A 26186-nucleotide genomic window follows, 5' to 3' on the forward strand; every position below is an offset into this window, starting at 1 on the left:
ATGCCTGGGAAGGGAGTCTGGCTTTAACCTGCAGGTGAGGTGAATTTACTCACCTGTTTGGGGAATACAGCAAGCACTCTCTAAAGGAATGGATGGGACCAGAAAGGTGAGTTTGGAAATGGCTGGGTCTAGAGAAGAGACCATGCTGGCAGCCACTCGGAAGCTGGAGTTGATGGGAAGAAATGAGTGAACATTATAAAGTGACCAAGAGTGAAGGAGGATATGGAACAACCCCAGGTGTGGTTCTGGGACCAAACCCAGGACTTGGTCCAGGCTAGATAAACAGTCACAGAACTGTACCCAAGCCCTTGCTTTTGTACTTGCTTCCTTTTGTTGTTGTGTGTTGGCTCATGATGTAGCCCAGGCTAGCCCTTCCACCTCACCACCACACCCTCCAATTCAGGCTTTACAGGCATATGTCACCATGCCTGGAGCCAGCCCCCTTGTTATTATGTTGTTTTAACTTTTTCCCCAAGGTAGATTTTTTTTTTTAATATCAAGCAAAAACAAGGCTATTTTGCAAAGGAGGTATGTAAAGTACTCAGATGGCCCCAGATGCCACAGAGGCACCTTGTTCTCCTGAACAAAACGCCTTCCTGCACCAAAATCAGGAGACTCCTGGGGTACTTAGCTTGTCATCCAAAGGAGACTATGCCCTTCAGCTCTCCCAAAACCCAGCATCTAGGCTGAAGTACAACTGTTTGCTTGATTTTGTGAGACAAGACTCTCTCATTCTTTAGCCCAATCTAGCCTGGTACTCACCATAGCCCAGGCTGGCCTCCAGCTCAAAGTGATCCCCTGCCGGTGTGGCTTGACTGCTAGAATTACATACAGAAACCATTTTGTCCAACTTTTGTTTGTTTGTTTTAGAGATGAGGTACTAGTATGTAACCCAGCCAGCCTGAAACTGGTTGCCTTTTTAGACTGTAATATTCCTACTTCCTATTTCCTCATTCCATTTTTTCTCTTTTCTCTTACGTGCTTTTTTTCCTTTTTGTTTTTGTTTTCTCATTTTTTTGTTTTTGTTTTGTTTTTGAGACAGCCTCTGGCTATGGCTATATAGCTGAGGCTGGCCTTGAACTCCTGATCATTTTGCCTCCACCTCACAAGTACTAAGAGTACAGGGGTGTGGAGTTAGCTTATAAGCAGCCTGCTTCTGGGTTGCCTAGTAACCTATGATGTCAGCATGTGTCACTGCCAGGTGTGTGGCACACGTGGTTCAGCTGTACAAGCTATAAAAGGACCAACCCGCCAGCTTGTGTCTCTTACTCTCCCCTCTTGCTCTCTCCTTTTCTTCCCTGGGGGTCCTCCAACCATATTTCTCTCTCTCTCTCTCTCCACCTCCATTCAATAAATCTTTTTTATATAATATCTGTTGTGTGTGTGGCATTGTTTTAAAATAAATACTAGCAGTGTGGTACTATGCCTGACTTTTTTTGTTTTATTGATGTTGGCCTCTGTTAGCCTAGGCTGGCGTCAAGCTCACTGTGTAGCCAGGGTTGGCCTCAGACTCACAGTAATCCATCCTCCTGCTTGGCCTTCACATCCTGAGATGACAGGAGCGAGCCATCTATCTGCCCGGCATAAAAAGTGATCTTGCAAGTAGCCTTCATTTCCACGCCTATTTGCAGAGCCAGAACCAAAAGCTCCAGAGGGAAACGGCTTGCCCAGGCTGCCCAGCTGAGAGCACACCACAAGAGCCCAAGTCTTCTGCTTACTAGAGCGAATAGGACCATCCTTAAAACCTTACCTTGGCTTTGCTAGCCACTGCCTAACCTACAATCCTCATTCCTTACTGTAACTCACGGGTGAGTTCCAGCTCCGGGGTCTGGCACTGAGCTGAAGACAGAGGCTCATTCTCAGCTACATAGTGAGCTCCATGCCAGTCTTAGCTATATAAGAACTTGTCTCAACAGGGGAAAAAAATTACATTTTAATAACCCAGGCTCAGAAAAGTTACTGAGCTTCTCATTTCTTCAGAGCATCCTCTTCCCTCTAGAAACAAAAACCCACAGGGAAAATAACCTCAGTGGGTAACACCCAGCCCAGAGTCTGGGGAGTTCTCTGTTCAGTCCTTAGCAAAGAAAAGAAAAGAGGAAGAGGGGAGAGGAGAAAGAAGGGAGGAAAGGAGGGAGGGAAGAAGAAAGGAAGGAAAGAAGGAAAGGAGGGAAAAGAGGGAAGGAGGAAGGAAGGGAAGGAAAGAGCAGTTGGGCATTTTGGCTCACACCTCTAATTTAGAAATCTGAGGAGGGAAGACCACTGTGAGTTTGAGGCCAGACTGGACTCCATATCATGTTCGAGGCTCTTTGAGTTACATTATGACAGTCTGTCTCAGAAAATTAAAAAATAAAATAAAATAAGAATTTTAAAAGGGAGGCCTGGAGAAGTGGCTCAGCAGTTGAGAACACAGACTGCTCTCACGGAAGAACCCGAGTTGTTCGCTCATCCACACCCAGGTCAGGAGGCTCACAACAGTCCCAGGACTCCAATACCTTCAGATTCTAGAAATAATTACATGAGACCAAGGATGTGGCTCCGCAGCAGATTCTTGCCTTACGGGAACAAGACCCTGGGTTCAATCCCTAGCACCCATCCCCCCCAAGAAAATAATAAAGTTTTTATTAGTTGTGTAGTTTAAAAATTTATACAACTCAAACCAAAACCTTAAAATAATCTAGAGGTGTAGCTGGGATGGCAGAGTGCTCACCTGGCACTGTAGGAAGCGCCAGACTCCAACCCCAGCACCATCCGAAAGAAAACATGGTGGCTGGTCGATGAGTCATTGAGTCATTGATTGATTGGTCCAAGACAAAGTCTGCCTCTGTAGCCCAAGGCAGCCTTGGATTTGTGATTTACCCGGCTTCGGATTCCTGAGCTCTGGGATTACAGGAATTGAACACCACGCCAGGCTATAAAATATTAATCATGTTTACGAAAGTAGCATTCCTTTTTCATACTAAGTTTCCGAAATCTGCCATGAACTTTATAGCCTCAGTTCTTACTGGCCACACTGCAAATGCTCAGTGGCCACGTGTAGTTAGTGCTGTATGGGGCAGTACAAGTAGAGAGCAAGGATTTGGGGGTGGGAGGCCTTGGGACAGAACCCAGGGCTCCATACCACAGCATCCTAGGCAGATGCTCAGTTGCTGCCTAGAGACCCATCTCCACATCTTGTTTTTTTGTTTTTTGCAACAGGGTCTTTCTATATAGACCTTGCTGCCCTGAAACTCATTATGTAGACCAACTGGTCTCCAACTCACAGAGACCCCCCTGCCTTTGCCTACCAGGGGATTAAAGCTTTTGACACCACACCTGGCCCAGGCAGGCAGGTTAGCTCTTGTAGACCTCTTTGCAGTTTAAGATGACTCTCTTAAAAGAGAGTAGTTTTAAAAAATACTCTTTCTTTTTAAAAATACTTAATTTTCATTATTGTTTGACAAAGTCTCACCATTTAACCCTGGCTGGCCTGGAACTGAGTAAGTAAACCAGGCTGGTCTCAGACTCACAGAAATCTGCCTATTACTACTATTTTTAAACCATGTTTGCCTGTGTGTGCGTTTGTACGCGTAAATACAGGGTCTGCTGGGGCCAGAAGAGGGCTTCAAATCCCCTGGAGCTAGAGTCACAGGTCATGAGCTGCATGACACAGGTGCTGGGAATCAAGTGTGGGTTTTCTGGAAGGACACTGCATGCTTTTAACCAGTGGGCCATCTCTCCAGGCCCCAGTGCTTTCTTTGTGAGCACTTGAGCCCTGCCACTTGATGAGAGAATTAGCACTACCATAAGGAGCTTGTTTAGAGTTAACATTCCCCTGCCTCTTGGACTTTTGGCTAAGATCAAGTATAGCAGAACTAACATTGCTGTTGTGTTCTCATTCCTGTTTATTCTGGATTTTTCTTCTGTTTAACTGGAAAGGAAAGGGGCTGCGCAGTTTTAAGGCATCACTAGGGGGCTGGAGAGAGCTCAGTTGCTATAAGCAGAAGGGTTCAGTTCTTGATTCCACATCAGGCAGCTCACAACTGCCCGGAACTTACCAGAGAACGGAACACCTCTGCCCTCAGGCACACACACACACACATACAATTAATTTAAAATAATAATAGTAAATTTTTATTTTTTATTTTTGGTTTTTCGAAATAGCGTTTCTCTGTGTGTAGCCCTGGCTGTCCTGGAATCACTCTGTAGACCAGGCTGGCCTCGAACTCACAAAGATCCACCTGCCTCTGCCTCCCAAATTATTAAAGGGAGCTTGCCACCATGGCCTTTAATAAATATTTTTAAATATATATATTTTAAATATCTACTTTAAAAAAGTGTTACTAGTTGCTTCTGTAAAACTAAGCATGCATTGTTTGGGGATGTAGCTTGTCTGTGAGTCCCTGAGCAAGCAAAAGGGAAAACCCAAATATCTCAAAATAATTCCGAGATTCTAATTTATTAAAGCCTTTAACAATAATAAAAGACTTATTTGTTGGAGGAGCTAAGATTTCCTCCTTGGCGCTGTTATTTCTTCTGGGGTGGAAAGAATGTCTGCTCTCTTGGTGCCCTGTTATTGTTCTGTCGTGACAAACGCCATCCGGAGAAGAGCAGTTTTCTCGGGCAGAGAGCCACATGTGGTGGAAAAACCCTTTACCCAGGCCCCCTCCTAGTCCATCGGACAACTGAGCAGGGTCACCAGGCCCTGAGGTGACCTTTGGAAGGAAATGTAGGACTGCTGAACTCCAGAAGGAAAGGAGGGGCTGGTGAGTGAGCCATTTCGATTGTCTTCTGTCCTGTGACACTGCTAAGATGCCCTGCCCCGTTGTTTACACTTCCCCCACGGCCTAAGGTCATCTTCAGCACCTAAAAAAACAGGAGGAGGACAAAGATTCCCCCAGGGCCATCTTGGAACTTTTCCTGGAAGACTTTCAGTGTGGGGTGTGTGTGTGTGTGTGTGTGTGTGCGCGCGTGTGGGTTCACATATCCACAGAGGCCAGAAGAGGGCATCCAGCCTTCTAAAGCTGCGTTACAAGTGTTTGTGAGCAGCCAAGTTTGGGTGCAGAGACCTGAACTTCCGGTCCAGTGCAAGCGCAGCAGCTGCCCTTACCTGCTGACCCATCTCCTCAGCCCCATTTTCTGAGGATTTTAGTGCTTCCTTCTCACCCAGGATGGCCCTGAAGGACAAAGGTTGCCAAGCAAGATGTTTTCATCTGTACTTCCGTTTCTATCTGAACAATGTTAATTTAAGTCTCTGAAAACTAGAATTACTTCTTTGAAACATAAAAAGGAGGTTTCTGAAAACTTAGGAGGGTTGGTTGATCCCTCCTTTCTCCTTGGCAATTTAGACGCTTCCCCCCTCCCCCCCCTCCCCCCCCCCCCCCCCCGCCCTGTTGCTTTAAGCTTAAGCTATTGTTTGGGAGGAGACTGGGAGGGCAGCAGAGGGCGGCCGCCTACCTGGAGAAACCTGCAGTTACGTGTGGCAGTAGCCCGGGCGGCTGGAGTCGCGGGATGGGCAGGAGGCGGGCTGAAAGTTGGAGTAAGCAGGAAGTGAAGCTGTGGCTGCCTTGGGTGGAAACAGACTAGGCGAGTTCTGTTTTGAGAGGCCCAAGTGCTCCTAGACATGGTGAGTGACGTGGGGACTGGAAAAAGGGAGATTTAGAGGGGCTGCTAGAGCGGGATCGGGCCTGGGGGTTGCCAGAGTGGAGCTAGGTTAAGTTGGCGCAGGCGAAGGGCTGGCGGGCGGGACTGGGCCAGCGCGGCCTCTGCCTCCTGACTTTTGACAACTCGTCCACAAATAGCTCTGCAGTCCCGGCCAGGGGTTCCGGACACTTCTCTGCCGCCTTCCTCCCGTGACCTCGTTGCCGGATCGGATCAGGGTTTTGGTGGGGGCTGGGGGACCCAAATTCCAAGCCGAGCTTCTCGCGCCGCGCCCTCCCCCTCCCCTGCCTCCTCCAGCTGGGCCTGAGCCCGGTGTTGTGACATTACCCGGCCACAGGCGCTCCTGCTCTCTGGTCTCACATTCCAGCCCAGCAGACTTGGGTTTTGCCCCTAACCCTCGCGCTGTATCTGCGCAGACACCCAGAGGGTCTGCCTGGCCACCAAAAGCAGCCCCTTCTCTAGAAACACTGGCAACAGTGCCAAGGGTTTGTAGAGCAGTCAGACGTAGGTTCTCCCTGATACTCTAGCTTCAGGCCCACACCCATGGTCGGTACCTGAGGCTCCCTGGGTTTCCTCTCCTAGTTCAAAAGCCTTATCTAGAGGTCTCCTGGATAGAGAGACCGCAGCAGGGCGGACTTTTATTAATATCTACACAAGCAGGAGGTGGTGTGGGGCCTACACAGGCGCTAAACTCTGGGGAAAGCAGAAGTGTGCAGACCAACAGCACGTGATGCCTTCTGAGGTCCACTGAACCGCCACTGAACCGCAGTTACACTGCCCAGCAGGCCAGAACCAGAACTCACCAACAGCTGTCTGGAGAGGCACTTGGGTTGGGCCAGGCAAGGGTACTCTGCTGGCCAGCTCTCACACTTTTCGTGAGAGCCTGCTAGGATTGGGAGGAGGGAGGCTGTGAGGACCAGTTAGCAGTTGGTAGCGCCTGGCTCTGCTCTGCTGAGGAAACCTGAGGTGACAGCTGTGTCATCTCCTCGACCCTCTTTGTGGGAGCTGAAATAGGGATGGTTGTGTGCTAGTTTTCCTTGTCAGGGACCCTGAAAAATACCCAGAAGAAGGTGGATCACAGAATCATCTTCTGGGGCTTAAACACACTTATACGGCAACCAAGATGGCTGGGCAGGTAAAAGTGCTTGAGGTGCAAGCCTACCGGCCTGGAGTTCAACATACCACTCACTGTTCTCCATCCGCCTGTAGGAGACAATCCACTCATGAAAGTTGTCCTCTGACCTCCACGTGTGTGCTGTGGCATACACGCATATTCCCCACCCCAACCTACCGCTAACACACACACACACACACACACACACGCACACAATGAATGCAAACTTATCCGGGACTAAGGATGTGGTTCATTTGGTAGAGTGTCTGTCCGGCGTGCATGAAGCTCTGGGTCTAATCGCAGCACCTCATAAACCTGGGGTGATGGCGGACACCTACAATCTCAGCACAGGGTCAGTAGAGACAGGAGGACCAAATGGTCAAGGTCACCCAACTTAAGTTTGAGGCCTGCCTAGGCTGTATGAGACCCTGTCTCAAGTAAGTAAATAAAACTGGGGAGGCGGCTCATTAGGTGAGGTGCTTGCTACGTAAGCATGGAGGTTTGAGTTGGATTCTCCAGACTCATGTGGAGGGGAAAAAAAATTCAGGTGTGGCTCAAGTACTGGGTGTGATGGCTTCCATCACTAGGATGGCAGAGATAAGCTGACCCCTGGGGCTTGCTGGCCAGCCTGACTGAGAGCCCAGGCCAATGGGAGACCCTGAAAAGAACGTCTCTGAAAAGAATGAAGCAGTGGCCCCTGAAGCGTGACACCTGGCCACTGGAGGCTGAGCTGGCCTCCACCTGCTGGGATATACTGGAGCACCCACCTGAGCATAGAATGAACATTCTCCTTGTGAACAATTGAAGGATTAGAAATGGCTCAAACCTACCTTAGTTCCCCACCTCCTCTGGCCCTGCCCCCGCCCCGCTCTGCTTAATTAACCTTCTGTTGACTTCCAGGAGGAGGCCAGCGGGGGTGCCGGAAATGACCGAGTTAGGAACCTGCAGAGCCAGGTGGAGGGGGTCAAGAATATCATGACCCAGAACGTGGAGCGGATCTTGGCCCGAGGGGAGAACTTGGACCACCTCCGAAACAAGACAGAGGACTTGGAAGCCACGGTGAGATGGGGGCAAGCTGGTGTGGAGGTGGAGATCTCATGGGGGGAGGTGAAGTGAGCAGAGGGCATGGCAAGCTGCTATCAGGAGACGTTGAGTCTCCACCTCTGGCTCCTGGCTGCTCTGCTGGTTGGCGGAGAGCCCAGTGAGCAGGTCCATTTGGGCCTGAATGAGGAGTCCACCCACAGAGCCTAGGCCTCCTAGGCTTCCCTGGAGTTTTCTTTTGAAGCCTCCTACCCTTGACAATCATTTGGAGTTGACACCCCCAGGGCAAAATTATGAGCACTGGGCAACCCTTGGGCTTTTAGCATTTTCCAGAGGTTATTAGGCCGAGAGTGGGGAGGGGGGGGAAAAAGAGTCTTGCTGAGTCAGCTTTAAAACACAACTGGGAAGATCAATGAAATTCTTTGACGCCAAGATCCCTTTGCCTGCCGAAGGCCAGAATAATATCCATCTTGCTTAGACCTTCTCTTTGCAGTCGTGGGCTCAGCAGCTCAGGGAGGAAACTCTAACATCAGCCAAGGCTGGAGCCATGTGTCTTGGGATCTAGTGCCTCCTTCTGCAGCATAAACTGGGTAAATGAAGACTCGGTGTCTGCAAGTTAACTTGGGGGAACAGGAGGCATTTTCTTACACTTTCACCTTCCGTAGTGCCTTGGTTCTTCCTCTAGCTTCTATAGTCCCCAGAAGACAAAGAGCCGTAGATCATGGAGATGTGTCCATCTGGAGTGCATTCCTGTACCCCTTAGCCTGTGGGTCTGCTCTCCAGAGGCCAGATTATTTTGCCAATCAAATGCCAATTGAGAGCATACGGGAAAGACCCCATATGTGCAGGCCAGTGCAGGGGCAAGAACAAGGGAGGCTGGAGAGAAGGCTCAGGTGGTAGAGTTCTTGACTAGAATTCATGCAGCTCTGGTTCAGTCACTGACACTAGATAAACAGGGCCTTGTAGTACATGCCTGTCATCCCAGGTCTTGGAAGGTAGAGGCAAGAGGATCAGAAGTTCAGAGCCAGGCCATCAAGATGGCTCAATAAAGGCACTTGCTCCCAACCCTAAGGACTTGAGTTCCATCCATGGGATTCACTTGACTGGTGGAAGGAGCGACTTGATTCTTGCTAAATGACCTCTGACCTCCACTGTGGCATGTGCACACCATACACATAAACATAAATAAATAGATATACTTTTAAAAAGTTCGAGGTCAACTTTTTCTACAAGGAATGGAGGCCAGTCTTTGCTATATGAAATCCTGACAAGAAAGAAAAAAGAGAGAGAGAGAGAAAGAAAGAAAGAGAGAAAGAAACAAAGAAAAAAGAGACCCTGCTATGCTCAGAGGGAAGCTCTATGAGCTCAAGAATTCTCAACCTGAACTTGGCTTACAGAGTGTTGTGGAAAGGGATTTGTCAAGGCAGGAGGGTCGTGCATATCGCAGCAGGCAGAGGTTAGACAGAGCTTTGAAGTTCCAGGTCAGCCAGGGATACATGGTGAGACCCCAGTCTCAAAAGTAAAACAAACAAACAGCAACCCAAAACAAGCAAAAAGCATAGAGATAGGTCAGGGGGTAAGGACTCCTGTTAGCAAGCCTGATTACGTGAGTTCAATGCCTAGGACACAACAGTGGAAAGAGAACCTTCTCCTGCAAGTTGCTCTCTGTCACCATACAAGCAGTGTGGTATATGCAGCAACACACAGAGGACAAATAAATGTCGTAAAAATATTTTTAAGAACCTTTCTGGACAGACATTCTGGTGCACACCTTTAAGGGGGGTTGGGGGGCAGAGGCAGGCGGATTTCTGTAAGTTTGTGGATATCCTAGTTTATAGAGAGGACAGCCAGAGCTAAACAGAGAAACCCTGTCTTGGGAAAACAAAACATTCCTATTGTAGCAGGAAAGATCTGTTTGCTCATTTAATTATTTATTTGCTTGTTTGTTTATTTTGAGGTAGCTGTGCCCCATCCAGCATCTTTATTTCAGTTTCTTACTTCATTTATAACGTCAACATCTACACTATGGCATGTGGGTCTCCATTTGTACTCTTAATTCTAAGCCAGGAGCCATTGGGTCACTACTTTATCTTGTCCCAACAGTCTGAACACTTCAAGACAACATCGCAGAAGGTGGCCCGGAAGTTCTGGTGGAAGAATGTGAAGATGATTGTCATCATCTGTGTGATTGTCTCTATCATCATCATCCTCATTATACTCTTTGCCACTGGCACCATCCCCACTTAAGGGCCCCTTTCATCCCACCCTGCTCTTCAGGAGTGGCCCTCCCTAATGTTTGCCAAGAGGGACCCTCTCCTGTCCTCCACAGGAATGCTGCTCGGTCCCTGTGAGGGTCTTCTGCTGCATCATATGCCCCAGAAGCACCTTAATCCCCTGGGAGGAGAGAGCTGGACTGTGGCTGCATCTCATGGGTCCTGAGAGTGGGTTAGAGAGACCCAGAGGACCCTGCTTGTGGCTGGGGAACTGCTGGTGGCTGATGGGCAATAAAGACCTTTCAGTGTCCCTCGGTGTTCGGTGCTCTTTCCTCTTTTGTCTTTTTTGCCCTTTGTCCTTCTGTTTCTTTCTACCTAAGGAAAGCAACTGCTTTCTCCCAGTCTAGTACCAAGATCATGCAAAGAATAGAGGCACGGGTTTATAGAAAAAAGATGGCAGCTTGGAGGCTTTGCACACCTGGTTTACAGATGTGAATCGCCATATCCAGTTGGAATCAATAATTCTGTCAGTTAGTCTGTCTGTCTCTCTCAAAGGACTTACTTTTATTTTATTTTATTTTTAAAGTATGAGTATGTGAATGAGGAGCCAGCAGAGGCCGGAAGAGGATGTCGATTGCCCGGGAGTTGGAGTTACAGGAATTAAGAGTTACAAGCCTAACATGGGTGCTTAGAACCAAACTTGGGTTCTCTGCAAGGACAGTTTGTACTCTTCCCCCACAACCCTCCTGTAGGCAAACATTTAGATTTGTTTATTCGTAATTAAAATGTAATTACACTGCATTTCCCCTTCCCTTTCCTCTCTTCAACAGTCCCCACCCATCATTCAACCTCCTTTCACTCCCTCTCAAATTCATGGCCTTTTTCTCATTGTTATTGTTTCTCTCTCTCTCTTTCTCTATCTCAATCACACACACACACATACAACCCACAGAATCTGTTTGGTGTTACTTGGATGTATGTGATTATAGGGCTGAGCACTTGGCATTGGATAACCAGTTAAAGAGCTCATCCCTGGGGAGGACTCTCTCAGCACTCCTTAATTGCCAAGAGTTCCTCGTCTAGGGTTGGGACCCCTTGAGAGTTCCCGCTTCCATGCTAGCATGCTTATCAATGTTGTTATTGTTCACGTCTTGTGTATATTGTTGAACAGTTTGTACTCTTAACCAAAGAACCATCTCTCCATTTTCCTCCTTCCCATCTTGATTATATGTGAATATGTACATGTGTGTGGGTGAATGCAGGTGCTGTGTGTGGAGACCAGAGGTCAATGTTGAGTGTCTTCATTGCTCTTCACCTTACTATCTAGTGGACCCTGCAGCATAATGAATGTGAGATAAGCACTCTACTGCTGAGGTACAGCTCCAGCCCTCACCCTACTTTTTGAGGCAGTGAGCTCATCAGTTTGGCTAGGATGGATGGCCAATGAGCTCTAGGGATCTACCTGTCTCCATGGTGCTGAGGTCACTGTGTTGAGGTTACAGAAGCATGTGTCAAACTTTCACGTGGGACTGGGGCTCCTAACTCAGGCCCTTGTGCTTGCATAGCCCTTGAGGGTAGAATACAAGATTGAGAATCTTCATTGGATCCTGTCATATCTCTTAATTCTCCTGGACAGGTCTGCAAAGATATGGTCATTCAGGACCTGGTTCAAGGCCTCCTGTCACTTTTGCCATGTCTTTTCTATGACTTTGGTATAATTCAGCCAAAAGTTGAAGGAACTAGCCAGCTTACCCTTTGTTGGTTATTCTGTGTGTTCTGTTTGTCTTTTGTTCACTCTTGCACTTCTGGATCTCAGCTGTTCTGAGGGAGTTGGGGTGAGGATCTCTCTCCAGAATCCCATGGCTAGTCACAGTCAGTGTCACAGGAACGGGCCTGCAGCACAATGAGCTTTCTGTCTTCTGGACCCCTCCTTCCCACCAGGTTCTTCATCACTGCTGTTCTTTCCAGGGCCCAGGCTGCCTTGGTTTGTGGGAAAGGTTCTTGGCTACTTCTGTTCTTGTTTCCTCCACAGCCATTCCAGAATTAGAAACAACCTGTTGTTGGGAGGATGTGAGGAAAGGGCAGGGTCAGGAGACAAAGGTTTGGGACTAAATAGAGACCAGATTCTGGGATCCCGCTCCTGATCCAGGGCAGGGACAATACCATATAGCTCCTCTCCGTCTGCTTTGACATGACTGTGCCTACTCCCCCCCCTCCCCCCCCCCCCCGCTGTTCTGGGGTTCCAAGCTTGGAAACACTTTGCCTGTCCTTACAGCTGCTTAACCCCAGGGGGGAAAGCTCCTGGCACTTTGGTTAAGAGAGGCCACATTTGGGAAGCCAAGGGCAGCCTGGAAGGTGGAAGATGTGTTTGGCAGTTTCTTCACAGCAGCTCAGGAAGGCTACATAATGCTAGAGGCACACCAGCACACAGCACAGGAACAGGTCTGCACGTTTCTCAGAACAGAAAAACCAGAGCTAGCACTTCCCTAGAGAAGCTGCTGTCTTTATACGTTGGTGTGAAATTCATCTGACATAGGATTTCTTTCATTTGTGACAAAGTCTCACTTTGTAGCTTTGTAGCCTAGCTTAGGCTGCCCTGGAATTTACTATGTAGAGCAGGCTGGTCTCAAACTCAGGCAATCCTCCTGCCTCATCCTCTTAAGTGTTGGGGTGACAGCCATAAGCCACAGTGCCAGCTCAGCTTGTCCTTTTGTTTTGTTTCTAGACAGGGTCTCATGTAGCACAAATTCACTATGTAGCAGACCATACATTTGAACTTTTGATCCTTCTGCTGCTGGCTCCCCAGTGCTGAAATTTCAGGCTTCTACCACCAAATCTGGTCTATACGAAGCCGGAGACCCAGAGCTTGGTGTAAGCACATCCCCAGCCTCGATTTACAATATGACGTTTCCCTCAACACTTCAGTCCTTTTTAAAAAATTACTTTTTCTTTAAATCATTTTTTTCCTATTTTTTATGTAAAGATGCTCTGCCTGCATGTGACTGTGCACCACAAATGACTGGTGTCCTTGGAGGTCAGAGCAGGACATAGGATCCTTTGGGGCTGGAGTTACAGGCTGTAGTGAGCACCATGCGGGTCCTGAGAATTAGACCTGGGTCCCCCGAGGAGCTTCTGGTGCTCCAACTGCTGCGCCATTTATGCAGCCCCGCGTTTTAATTAAGCGCATAAAAATCAGTGCCACTTGATACATTTCTCCACGAGCTTTTGTGGAAGTCATAGCACAGTGTTTCATTTACAAATCTTAGGACTTTCTCATTACACCTTTTGCACAATTCTTACAAATAACTTCATTCTAACCTTGAAGTTGGCCCCAAGCTGGGATGGGCCAGAGAGGTTAAAGAAGGGACTGCTTGGTTCCCAGATCTGCAAGAAAAACTGCAGTATATCCTCATCAACATTATCCTTCGAAATCTCCATCTTCCTCACCTTTCAAAGGACTGTCCAGTAGGACTGGCACCAGGATTCTAGAAGGAAGTTGTATTCTAGAAGGAAGTTGTGTTCTAGAAGGCTCAAATCTCCTCTGTTTCCTATTCTGTCTCTTATTGGTTCAAAACTTGGCTGCTGTTGCCTTCTTTTATTTCAGGATCCATCCCAGCAGCTGTAGAGACTCATCCCTCCACACACCATGGAGACTTTTAGCTCACAGAAACCTCTGGAGAGTTTTAGCATTTTAAACCCCTCCCCCCATGTCTGGAGTTGGTTCTTTCCACCACGTGAGTCCCAGGGATGGAACTCTGATCACTAGGTTTACTATCAAGTGCTTTTATCCACTAAGCCATCTCACCAGCCTCGAGCTATATCATTTTTTGGTTTGGTTTGGTTTTGAGACAGGGTTTCTCTGTGTAGCCCTGGATGTCCTGGAACTCAACTGTAGACGAGGCTGGCTTCGAACTCACAAAGATCCGCCTGCCTCTGCCTCCTGGGTACTGGGATAAAGGCCTGTGCCACCACCGCCCAGCTTCCAGTTTATCATTTTTAAGTGTACAACTCGATGATACATAATGTATTAAAAATCCTTCCTGTCTAAAAGCAATCAAAACTTTGGAGTGGCTGATGCGCTCACCAAGGTGGCAAACAACCCTCCTGGCTTTTTCCTGTCATCTCTTAGCGCTGAGCCCTCACAGATGCTTGTCGCACGTCGGAATGACGCCTCTCTGGCTAACTCCTTATACAGCCCCAGAGCCAAGAGACATCGGTCCCCTAATCACCAGGCGGAGGTGTCATCGGAAGTCGGCCGCTGATGGCCCGGTAGGAGGCGCCCCGCGGGCCCTGACGCCGCTTTCGGTTTGCCCGGGTCGGGCACCTCTGAGAAGGCGCGCCCCCCGCCCCCTTGGCCGGCCGGGCCCGCCCCGCCCCAAGGCTTCCTCCCGGGCCGCGGGCACTGAGGCCACCCGCGCGGGGCAGAGGAGCTGGAGCCAGCGAGCAGGCGGTGACTGTGGCGGCGGCCGCGGAGGCGATGGTGAGACGGGCAGGGGCAGAGGGCATTTGGGCAGGGGCATAAGGCAGGAGCCCAGACCCCAGGGGCGCAGGTCGCCAGATCCCAACTTTGCAGGCTGCCGGGGAGGGAGCCTCGTGAGTGCGCCCCGTCGGAGCTGAGTGAGCGGAGCCGCAGCTTCCCACGCTCCTGCAGCAGTTATCAGCTCCCGGCAATACCGGGCAAGTCACTTAACCTCCATGAGCCTCCTTTTCCGAGCCGTGAAGTAGGGGCAGCAATCCCTACCTTAGTGGGTCCTTGAGAGGTTAAAGACGGTGTTTATGGTCACTGCTGCCAGGCACTCAGAAGTCTTTGCTGAGAGGGCATAGGTAATGTGATGACCTCTCCAGCTCTTCCCCGGTCTAAGCGGAGCCAGAGCTGGCCCAAGGGTTAGAAACCTGAGCAGATGCCTGGTAGAGGCCGCTTTAGGCCGGGTGCTGAAGGATAAACACTTTCCCCAGGGGAAGAGAAAATACGCTGTTTACTATAAATTTTCCATGAAATTATCAGTGGGACACAGGCTGACTCTTTCCTAACCCCTACCTAGTGACATAATTCTGAGTTGAGTCACCCACGTTCCTGCTGCAGACTCGCCATTCCCAAGGCAAAAGTGTCCGGGACCACTAGTGCTATGATCCCCCACCTCCCCTGGGGGCTTCTGGAAAGACGGGCCAGACTGGAGGCGAGTTTAGTACTCAGGCTGGATGGATGTGGCCTGGCTAGAGGGAGCAATAGCCTCTTCTCTAGGGAGCTGGAGGCAGGAAAGGGAAGTGGGGCAGGAAGATAGCCCTAAGCTTTGAGGCCACACCAGGAAACTGAGGGAGGCTCTGAGAATGGGCTGGAGCTGAGAGCCCACTTCCGAGAGTTCAGGGCAAGAGATGGCACGAAGTTGGGGGTGGTCTTTTAGCTGGCCCTCAGCTCTTGGGGAGAAGTTCTCAAGTGAAGGCCGAGCCAGGACCGTACCTGGCTGTACAGGAAAACCTGAGGATGCTCCTGAGTGCGCTCCAGGCAGAGGGGGTTCAGAGGCTGGGGATGCATTAATTTTGTTGCTCCAGCCTGTCTCCAGCTCCATCACCTATCACTTCTTCTCTCCCTGTCCCCTTTTCTGTCTTCAGCTCTCTCCCCTGTCAGCCCATCCCTCTGACTACCAAATAAGCCCACCCCTACCCCCCTCCACCCACCCCCACTTTCCCTTCCCGTCCCTTCTCTGTGACTCATTCAATCAAAAGGCTCTTTTTTATATTCATTAATATAGCAGTTCTTTTGTGCCACTAGAGTAGGACAAAGCGGTGATGGGGAAGATGGAAAGTGAACAATACTTTTTTGCACATGTACATGTGTCGGAGTGTGGTGTGCACCCTTGTTCACGTGTATGGACACTTGCTTGTTTAGGTACAGAGGTTAATGTAAACTCTCCATTTTATTTGTGGAGATAGGGTCTCGGCTCAACTCGAAGCTCACCGTTTTGTCTAGTCTAGCTAAGCAGCTTGTCCTGGGATCCCCTGTTTCTGCCTCCTGGGCACTAGGATGACAGTGGACTGCCTGGCCTTTGGGTAGGTGCTAGTGGTCCAATCTCTGGCTCTCATGCCCGCGTGCCAGGAGCTTTATTTATGGAGATATCTCCTCACACCATAAATAATGTTAAAAGATGTTCTTTTATGTGTATGAATGTTTTGCCTGAATGTATGTATGTTTGCCATGTCTGTGCAGTGCCTGTGGGTCCAGAAGAGGGTGCTTGATCACCCCATACTCCAGGTGGCTGTGAGCTACCAAGTGGGTGCTGGGAATCCAGGTCCTCCAGAAAAGCAGAAGAAAGTACTCTTAAATGCTGAGCCATCTCTCCAGCCCTGCTACCAATAATGTTAAAAATTATTTAGCTTGCCTATTTGTTCTTTAGGGACAAGGTTTAATGTCGCTCAGCTTGGTGTGGAACTCACTAGAGAGCTGAGCCGCCATGCCTGAATGAAATTAACTCGTTTTTTTTTTCCTTGAAGCAGTCTTGCTATATAGCCTGCCCTTAAACTACCTATGTATACAAAGATGACCTTAAAGTTGCAGCAAGGTTCCTGCCTCTGACTCCAACTGCTAGGATTACAAGTATTTGGTACCATGTCCAGTTATAGGATAATTCTTTTTCCTTTTCCTTCCTTTTTTTTTTTTTTTTTTTTTGACATGGACTATGATGTAGACCTGACTGGCCTCAAACTCTTTCTACTGAGCGCCGGAATTATGTACGTCCACAATTATGCTCAGCCTGAAATAATCCCTGAAGTCTTTCAGGCAGAATTTGTGCTTGTAGTCACAGGCCTCTCTCCTTTGCGAAGAAGCTGAGTTGGAGGTATCAAGTGGCTGGAAGTCTACCGTCAGTTAGCTGGGGCATCAGACCTCCCACTTTCCCTGCATCTGGTTTAGTACAGAGTTTAGACATGTGGCCCCTGGAGTGTCTGTCCACTCCGCCCTCAGATTGGTTACCCTCTTACTCTGGGCAATTTAACACCTCTAGGCTGTAAAAGCGGAACAGATTTGATTTCCAGCCCCCATCTGGCAGCTAAGAGCTGCCTAACCCCAGTTCCGGGGGTCAGACCCCCTCTTCTAGTTTACTCAGACACTGCATGCACCTAGCACACAGACATACGTGCAGACAAAACAGCCATACACGTAAAAATAAAAATGAATAAATCTTGGGGGTGGGGGAAGGGAACAGGAGGACAGGAGGAACCAAGTGTGTATGATGGAATCCATCAGTCTGAACCACCTTACACCTGTCTGGAAAAGGAAAAGGAAATGGGCTGGAGAGGCGGCTGGTTGGTTAAGAACAATTGCTGTTTCTACAGAGGACCTGAGTCCAGGCCTCAGCACCCATTTTGAATGGTTCACAGGGCAGATGCCTGTACAGACCATGACAGGTCCCCTGGAGCTGGAGTTACACATGGTTGTAAGCCATCACATGGATGCTGGGAATCAAACCAAGGTCCTCTAGAAGAGGAGCCTAACTGCTGAGCCATCTCTCCAGCCCCCATAAATATTTTTTGAAGATAAGTCTTGGGGCTGAAGAGGTAGTTCAGGGGTTAAGAACACCGGTCCTTAGAGGACCTGGAGTGGATTCCTGGAACCCACAAGGTTTCACTCAACAATCCATAATTTCAGTTCCATGGGAGTCTGACAGCCTCTCTGACTTTCTTGGGCACGGGGCAAACACACCCCCAGGGGAAACACTCATTCACATAAAAGAAATAAAAGTTAACAAAATTCACATGTTTAAAAAAACAAATCAGCGGGCCAGTGGTGACACACCCTTTAATCCCAGCACTCAGGGGGCAGAAGCAGGAAGATGTCTGAGTTCGAGGCCAGCCTGCTCTACAGAGCAAGCTCTAGGACAGTCAGGACTATGAAGTGAAACCCTGTCTTGAATAACCAACTTACTAACTAACTAACTAAGTCCTTAATAAAAGGAAAAAGATGAAATTTTGGTCCACATTAATGTTGATTGCTGTTATTTATTTAGCATTTAGTCAGGTCAGGCATTGTGTAGGCTTTTGTTTATACTACGTCACATAATCTGAGCTGGCATGATGAGGTTTATGAGGTAAGCACTATTTTCACAACTTTACGGGAGAGGACGTGCTGGTCAGAGACCACATTCTGTCTCAGTTACCCAGCAGGTGAGTGGCAGAGGCAGAGTTTGAGGCGAGGGAGGCAGCACACCTTGTGTTTGAGATAGTTTCACTTGCTGAAGCCAGGGCTCAGCCTTCGGCAGGCACAGGGTCCTCCTCTCTCCCAGGTCCTGAGCAGTACATACTGTTTTCACATGGGTATGAGCTAGCAGGCTCTGGGAATCTTCCTCTCCTGTGTCATGTGCTCTGCCCTCCCCCATGTGCTGGGGTTATGTACATGCATGACCACACCCTATGCTTGATTTTGAGAGACTCTAGCAGAGGCAGGCAGATAGCTGTGAGTTCAAGCAGCCTGGCTGCTCTGTATATTGAATTCCCTGCCAGCCGGGACCATGTAAAACAAGACAAAACGGAGGAGGGAGGTGCTGAGTTCCAATGCTGCTGGGAAGGGTGGGCTAAAGCGATCCTCCTACCTCAGCAACAGGAAGGGAGTGTTCTTTCTTTTCTTTTTCTGTGATGTTGGTAATTGAAGCCCTCACCACCAGAGCAGGCACTTCTAGCTCAGCAGGATGTGGAGCCCAGAATATCTGGAAAGGTGCTCTAGAGGGTCCAGGGTGTTGTTCGGTGGCAAACTGCCCTGTGTTTCTCGTTTACGGCCCTGGGTGCTTTCCCTAGCGGGTGTGTGTGGTGTGCATGAGTGGCGTTGTGTGTTGTAGTGGATAGTCTGTACAGACGGTGGTCCCAGTCTGACAAGAGTGGTCCTTGTGCAATCAACCACCCAAGGCTTGGCAAATACCCCTCTCCACCTCCCTTTGGCTCAAAACCCCCATGTCCTGCCGGGCACTGGCAGGTCTCAGAAATACTTCTCACACCTCCCCCACTCCACCCCCACCCCGCTTCCTCTTCTCTCTGCTTTCCTGTGGGACCCTGCGGGCCTCTCCTCAAACCATGGCTGATGCACTTCTCTGCCCTGTTGGCTGGCCTCAACTGGACTTTTCACCTCCTCCTCTTCCTCCTCCTTTTCTTTCTCTTCTTCTTCACTTTATTTATTATGTATGCATTATTCTGCCTGCATGTGTGCCTGCACCCCAGAAGAGGGCACCAGATCTCATTATAGGTGGTTGTGAGCCACCATGTGGTTGTTGGGAATTGAACTCAGGACCTTTGGAAGAGCAGCCAGTGCTCTTAACCTCTGAGTCATGTCTCCAGCCCCTGGACTTCTCCCTTCCATTTGCTCCTGTTTGTCGGCAATAGATCAAAGAGAATCTGAAGCTCTCCCAATGTGAACATGTGTGAGTGTGCCTGAACATGCGTGTTACCCTGCTCCATTCCTCTCTGCTATATTCCTTTGAGACTAGGTTTCTCGCCAAACCTGGAGCCAGAATGGCAGCCTGTAAGACCTAATTATCCTGTCTCGTTCCCTCAGAGCCAGGGTGGTCAGGGTGTACAGCGTGACTGGCTTTTTCCATGGGTGCTTGGTGTCTGAACTCAAGAGCTTTGAATAGACAGCAAGCACTCTTACCCACTGAACCCACACATTCACAGCTCCCACCTTGAGATGCTCTTATCTAGCCCGGGCCAAAGACGGCCTTGAACTTCTCTGATTCTCTTGCCTCTGCCTCTGGAATTACATGTGTAGTCACACCTAGCACTTTTGTTTTGAGCCAGATCTCACTGTGTAGCCCAGGCTGGCCTGGGACTATATTTGTCAGTGATGCATGCCACTGTTATCACTTCCTCTATACTAGTTTCCACCCCTGACTTTCCCCGGCCCCACCCAGCGTCTCCACCTTCTGCCCTGTCCCTGTCAATAGGGGGCTGTGTCCCTGTCTCTGCCGGAATGGCCCAGCTCCATCCCAACACCTGCCCTTGTAATTTTGGTTACAATCTGACCCTTGTAATGTACTCACTCCATGGTTGGCTAGTGTGTGACTCTACTCTTTCTGATGGCATCGATGTGTTTCTTTTCCTCACCTGGAAAGAGAGCTTCCTGAAAACATGTACAGTTCATTCAGAAAATATCTGTCATGTGTCTTCCAGCTGCCAGGCCCTTGGCTGAGTTACAAGTGGCACAGGGCAGCACGGCCCTTGCCCTCTGTTTGCTCAGCTCTTCCCTAACACTGTATCTTTTATATTGCCAGGAGAGACCTGTGCATGTCTCAAGGTCCTTTTACCTCTGCTTGAGGGGGGACCAAAGTGGGTGAGATTTAATGGCTGTATTCCCTGGAGCCCAGCTCGGCTCCCAACAGGCAATAGGCCTGGCTTTGCTGTGAAGGGAAAAGGCTCCAGACTGCAGCTAGAGGCACAGCCAGCTGTCCACAGATGTGACCCTGCATTACCTCTTCTACTGGAATAAGATAACAACAGCTGTAGCATCCAGAACAGGAGAGCAGAGCTGGTGGAAGAGTGCTTACCTAAGCACGAATGAAGCCCTGGGCTTTGGTCGCTACCACCACATAAACTAGAGCACACCTGTAACACGGGGAAATGAGGCTAATGAGGTCAGAAGTACAAGGTCATTTTGGGCTGTATAGTATGTCAGAGGCCAACCAGGGCTATACAAGACCTTGTTCAAGAGAAAGAGAGAGAGAGAGAGAGAGAGAGAGAGAGAGAAGAAAAGGTAAAGGAGGAGGGTGCTGGGTGGATGGTTCATGTCTCTGAAGCCTGAGCACTGAGGTCACATGTCCAGACCCCATGTGAAAATCTGGGCATCGCTGCACATGCCTGTAACCTTAGTGACAGGAGAATTGGTGGGGCTTTCTGGCCAGACTCTTCCAGGTTCCGTGAGAGATCAACTCTCAAGGGAGTAAGATGGCGACAGAGCAGGGCGCCTGGCATCCTCCTCTTGCCTTTGGCAGGTGGACTAGTGCGCCACACCTCACACACACACACACAGATGCCGGTGAGGTGGCTCAGCAGGCTTCCACACAAGAATGCCGACCTGAGTTCAGTCCCCAGAATCCACTGTAAAAGTGGAAGGAAAGAACTGACTCTTCTAACCTTCACATCTGTGACCCCCTACAATAGTAAAGGACAAAAATATCCCCAGCATCCCACCAACCCTGAGTAGTGATTCTCATCTTGAAATCTTTGTCCACTCCTAAGTCTATGCTTTGGAGTGCTGGGATGTGGGGAAGTTCAAACAATGGAGCCTTGTCCAGCGATACAGGATGACGAGTGAGTCAGGAATGGGAGGACGCGTGAGTCCCTGTTCTCTGTTGCCCTGTGTCCCAGCATCCGAGCACCTTCTGCCTCCTTGGTTTGCCTGCCCTACACTTAAAACGGGCTGTTTTTCAAGCTCTTGGGTAAATATTGACCTGTTTGGGTTTCAGATGCCTGTCCCTCGAAACTCCAGCTGGCCTAGACAAGCAAACCAGGAGAGCCTCTCTTGAGACTGAGAGTCCCTTTTGGGTAGGAAGGCAAGCAACTGGCCCTTTACTGGGTCCTTGCAGCGATCAACATTGTGCTGGCCTCCCAGGCTCATGGCGGATGGTGCTAGGTGCTGACCCACCCCCGGAACTTGTGATCTAGAGGCAGAGAGAGGACTCATACACTGAGAATGCTCTGAGACTGTGTGCAAGGCAGCTGCCCGTGATCCTGTGTGAGGAGTCTTGCCTGAGTAGGAGGCAAGACTATGACTACCAAGTCTCTTCCAACACAAATTCTCTGGTTTTAAGTGGAATTCTGTCAAGTGCCAAAATGTCTGCTGTAAACAATGGGAGATATGGGCTGGCAGGAAAGGGAGGGTGTTGGTGACTCTCTCTGTGAGAAGGAGATAGAATAGGGATGGGCTGGGAAGGCCTAGGCTGAAGGAAGGGAGTTGCTGTGGTTTGTTAATCCTCTGGCATTCATCTTCCTGAATAGACCTGACCTGCTCATGGTTTCAACACAGGGCATCCAGAGACAGCAGGGCCTTAGCCCACAACCCCTTTTCCTCTACCCATCTCCCTCTCTTTCCCTTTCACTTCCCCTGGACTGAAGCTTGTGTCCTTCTCCTCCTAATCTGCCGAAACAAACTGTCTTTCTTGGTTAGGTGAAGCCATCTAGCCCAGGTTTAGAAGCCAAAAATTGCCACTTGGATTCCATCAAAGACTTTGGATCCCAGGGAAGCTTTGGATGACTGGAAGGCCAAAGGATCTGAGGTTCCCAGGAAGAGAGGAATTAGGTGGTCACTGAGGTGGAGAGCAGGTTAGCTCAGAGGCAGAACTGGCCTGACAGGTCAGAGGTCCAAAGAGAGGGGTAAGCTGCTCCCTTTTCAAGGATTTCTAGGCAGAGTCACTGATGTGATCTGGTCTCCAGTCAGCTCGCTGGCCCTCTGGAATGGACTGTTTTCCTGCCTGGTTGCATGGTTTTTGCTAATTCTTGGGGCCAGTGGGAAGCCACAGGGCAGGTGAACATTGGATAGATGCCATCTTGGAGCAGGTGAGCAAAGTGTCTGTTTTGTGAGAAGGTGGGGACCTGGCAAGCTCCCCATTTGAGGTAACATAAAAGAAGCTAAGATGCTGAAACTTAGGGCAGATGGATAAGGGTAGGAACCTATGAGCCTGGAGCCCTTGAACCTGGATATCTCATGCCTCTACACACAAAAGGCGCTATTACTCATCCCCAAGACATTGTTTAGGTCTTTTTGTGGCAGAGGAAGGCTGGGGTGAGAACTCTTGTAGTCTTGACCTTGGGCTTGGTGCTCAGGCAGGGAAAGAATTGGAGCGATGCCAGCGACAGGTGGACCAAGTGACGGAAATCATGCTCAACAATTTCGACAAGGCCCTGGAGCGTGAAGGCAAGCTGGCAGAGCTGCAGGAGCGCTCCGACCAGCTCCTGGACATGGTGTGTGGCCATTGGGAGTGGGGGAGGGACGGGGATGGGGAGGTGAGGCCCTAGGTGGGGTCCATGGCTTACTTGCTTACCAGCGTGGGACTTCTGGTTTCCTACAAGTAGGTTTCACAAAAGATACCCTTGGGTTGGGGCTGAGGCTCGGCTGGTAGAGTGCTTACTTAGCATGCACAGCCAGGCTCACTCCCCACCATGGCATGAAACACAAGTGCTGGCACACCTGTGATCCCAGCACTCAGAAGGATCAGAAGCTCATTCTCAGCTACACAGGAAGTCCAAGACTTGAGCTATATGAGACCCTACCTTACAAACAAAAATAAACAAATACATAAACCAAAAGAAGTCTTTGGAACTGGGCACATTCCAAGAGGTCATGGGCTGGTATTGCTAAGTGGGTGTGAGGTGGCAGGGTAGAGGGTCAAGCGTCACAGCAGTGACTGAGATCGGGAGCCAGGCTGCAAGGGTGGCAGAGCACAGTGACTGGGGAGGCGGCAGGCAGGGTGCAGAGGATGCAGGAGGTCGTTCTTGCTAGCATGGGGATGGAGAGCTGGCTCTGAGGCCCTGTGGCAACCATTAACTCTGTGTATGTGTGTCCCTGGCTATCCAGAGTTCGACCTTCAGCAAGACAAGCAAGGCTCTAGCCCAGAAGAAGCGCTGTGAGAATATCCGGTGCCGGATCTACCTGGGGCTAGCAGTGGCTGGTGGCCTGCTCATCATCCTGATTGTCCTGCTGGTCGTCTTCCTTCCGAGTGACGAGGACAGTAGTAAACCATAGGCCTAGGATGCAGGCACTGCCTGAAGGACTGGGGACTGACCCAGCCTGGCCTGGAGCAGAGGATGAATGGCTCCTCTGCCCTGTTCTGGACTCCAGAGAATCCTGCTGTTTGCTTTCATCTAGGCTGCCCCAGTGAGTGCCGAAGGACATCCTGGAAATGTTCACCTCTGCATCTCCCATCACGCCATAGACTGGCCCTTCAGGGCAGCCTGCTGCACTGGCCCTGTGAGGCCACAGCACTTGAGCTTAGTAAAAGCTGCTGTTTGGTTAAAAGCTCTCTCTTTCTCTCTTCCTCTCTCTCTCTGTCCCTCCTGCCTTCCCTTCCTGGCCTGCCTCTTGCACACACATATACCATACAGGCAGATGTACACATACAAACACAACCCAAACCCAGAAACATCACATACACAGAGACACCAGACACAGAAACACTCTATAGGCATACACATACACACACGTACCACAGATACACATACACACACCCTGCAGATACAGAAACACACTACATACTACACACACATACATAAATGAATGTATTTTTTTTTAAAGGCAAGAAAACTTGTCACCCAAAGACTGTATTCCAGGAGATGGCCTCTTCCCTTCCTTTTCCTACTTGATCCTGTCCTACACAGACAGACCTTACGGCAAGTGGAACAAGGACACAGCAGCACACAAACCAGACCTTTGTGCCTACTCCCATGAAAATGAAATCTATTATTTTGATATCTTGAGGGTTCTCAGAGGAATAATGGGATTCTGGATGGAAGGATAAGGAGGAAAGGGCTTGCTGAGAGCATAACTCAGTTAACAGAGTGCTTGCCTCATATGAATTTAGTTCTGGGTTTGATGGTGGCACATGTGTCTGAAATTCCAGCACTCAGGAGGTAAAGGCAAAATGATTATAAGTTCAAGACCATCTTTGGCGATAGTTAGTTTGAAGCCAATCTGGGCTATGGAGACCATGTCAAAAAAAAAAAAAAAATGAAGAGGATGCTCAGAGATGCTCTTCTAGAGGACCCAGGTTCAATTCCCAGCACCCACATGGCAACTCACAGCTGTCTTTAACTCCAGTTCTAGAGGATCTGACACTCTTTTGAGGACACACATGCAGGTAAAGCACCAAAGAACATAAAAAAGAAGGCATACTGTTGCTAAGGATCCAAGGTTGTAAGCTCAGTTCCCATCTCTTAAGTAAGGCATTTCATAGCCTCCTGTTACGTCCTTTCAGGGAGGTCATATTCTAGAGGCACTTGCACTTAAGTGCACACACACACACACACACAATTTATAAAATAAAACATTTAAGAAAAACAAGAAACATGCCAGAGAGATTACCCCATAAAGTGTTGGCCTTGCTAACACAAGAACCTGAGTTACACCCCTAAGATCCATTTAAAAAGTCATGGGTGTAGTCCAATGTGGCAGTATGAACCTTTGATCCAAACACTGGGAAAGTAAGGACAGGCAAATCTCTGTCAGACTGAGGCTAGCCTGGTCTACATAGTGAGACACTTTCTCAAAAACACAGAAACAAACAAAAACCCAATATGGTGTTCTTTTACTACCAGAATTGGAAGGTAGAGACAGCCGGATCCCTGGGGATCACTAGCCACCAGCCTAGCCCAATTGGTGAGCTCTAGGTCAATAAGAGATGCCGCCTTGAAAAAAAAACAAGTGAGCTGGTGAATAAACACTGTGGAGTTGGGGACGAACTGGTGTGCTCGAATCCCAGCACATGGGAGGCAGAAGCAGGTGGATGTCTGTGAGTTAGAGGCTACACAGTGACACAGGGTTTCAAGAAAAGGACAAAAAGAGGGGAGGGATGGAGAAAAGAAGAGAAACAAGACAGATAGTTTGTTTGAACAACTGAGGTTGCGCTCTGGCCTCCACACGTAGATGCACACACATATATGAACACAAATGCATGCATTACATAAAACAAACATGACAAGGAAAGGGCTTCTAAATTGTTTTCATGAGCTCTTCACCTGAAGACAGACCATCCCCAACATTTCCCCATTCCTAGTTTCTCAATCTGTGTCTTGTTCTCATTTGAGCTTTAAATACCACCACATTACACACAAAAACCTTTAATGCTGTATACAGGGTCAAAAAGGAGGTTTCTCTTTAGGAAAGAATTAAGGCATTCCAGTGTTCCAGGATGTACAGGACCACAAAACCAGTGCCTTCAAGAACATAGAAAGGGTCATCCATTGGGGACTGGCAGATAAAGATCCTGCTGCCAACTGTTAATGGTTAGGGGTCTTCATGTGAGTGTTGTCCGTTTGACACAAGCTAGAGTCATCTGAGAAGACAGGAACGCAGAACTTCAGTTGAGAAGATGCTTCAGTCAGATAGTCTTGTAGGCAATCCTCGGAACATTTTCTTGATTAACGATTGATGTGAAAAATCCCCATCCACTATGGATGGTGCCACTCTGGACAGGTGGCCCTAGATTATATAA

General features: G+C 49.1%; 2 protein-coding genes and 1 long non-coding RNA gene across 3 annotated transcripts; 2 read left to right on the top strand and 1 right to left on the bottom strand.

Annotated features, from left to right (window-relative positions):
- Positions 1-4227: 4227 nt before the first annotated feature.
- On the bottom strand, positions 4228-5564 carry LOC132654188 (uncharacterized). The gene is made up of 3 exons (XR_009591825.1): positions 5434-5564; positions 5087-5153; positions 4228-4842 (listed from the first exon to the last, which is right to left on the bottom strand). It is a non-coding gene; the product is annotated as an uncharacterized LOC132654188 (long non-coding RNA).
- Vamp8 (vesicle associated membrane protein 8) lies at positions 5411-10315 on the top strand. Its single transcript, XM_021654046.2, has 3 exons — positions 5411-5602; positions 7652-7810; positions 9896-10315. The coding sequence occupies exons 1-3, from the start codon at positions 5600-5602 to the stop codon at positions 10037-10039; spliced, it is 306 nt and encodes a 101-aa protein (XP_021509721.1). The 5' UTR covers positions 5411-5599; the 3' UTR covers positions 10040-10315.
- A 4003-nt stretch (positions 10316-14318) lies between these two features.
- Positions 14319-23995, top strand: Vamp5 (vesicle associated membrane protein 5). The gene is made up of 3 exons (XM_021654048.2): positions 14319-14485; positions 22804-22941; positions 23555-23995. The coding sequence occupies exons 1-3, from the start codon at positions 14483-14485 to the stop codon at positions 23720-23722; spliced, it is 309 nt and encodes a 102-aa protein (XP_021509723.1). The 5' UTR covers positions 14319-14482; the 3' UTR covers positions 23723-23995.
- The last annotated feature ends 2191 nt before the right edge of the window (positions 23996-26186 follow it).

The sequence above is a fragment of the Meriones unguiculatus genome, chromosome 5 (assembly GCF_030254825.1).
Source record: "Meriones unguiculatus strain TT.TT164.6M chromosome 5, Bangor_MerUng_6.1, whole genome shotgun sequence".
Classification (NCBI taxonomy): domain Eukaryota; kingdom Metazoa; phylum Chordata; class Mammalia; order Rodentia; family Muridae; genus Meriones; species Meriones unguiculatus.

What these genes read in the sequence shown, in the direction of transcription:
- Vamp8 (XM_021654046.2), top strand. An exon ending in CAGAGGACTTGGAAGCCACG is followed by an intron (nt 7,811 to 9,895) that starts GTGAGATGGGGG and finishes TTGTCCCAACAG; the next exon opens with TCTGAACACTTCAAGACAAC.
- Vamp5 (XM_021654048.2), top strand. An exon ending in CCGACCAGCTCCTGGACATG is followed by an intron (nt 22,942 to 23,554) that starts GTGTGTGGCCAT and finishes CTGGCTATCCAG; the next exon opens with AGTTCGACCTTCAGCAAGAC.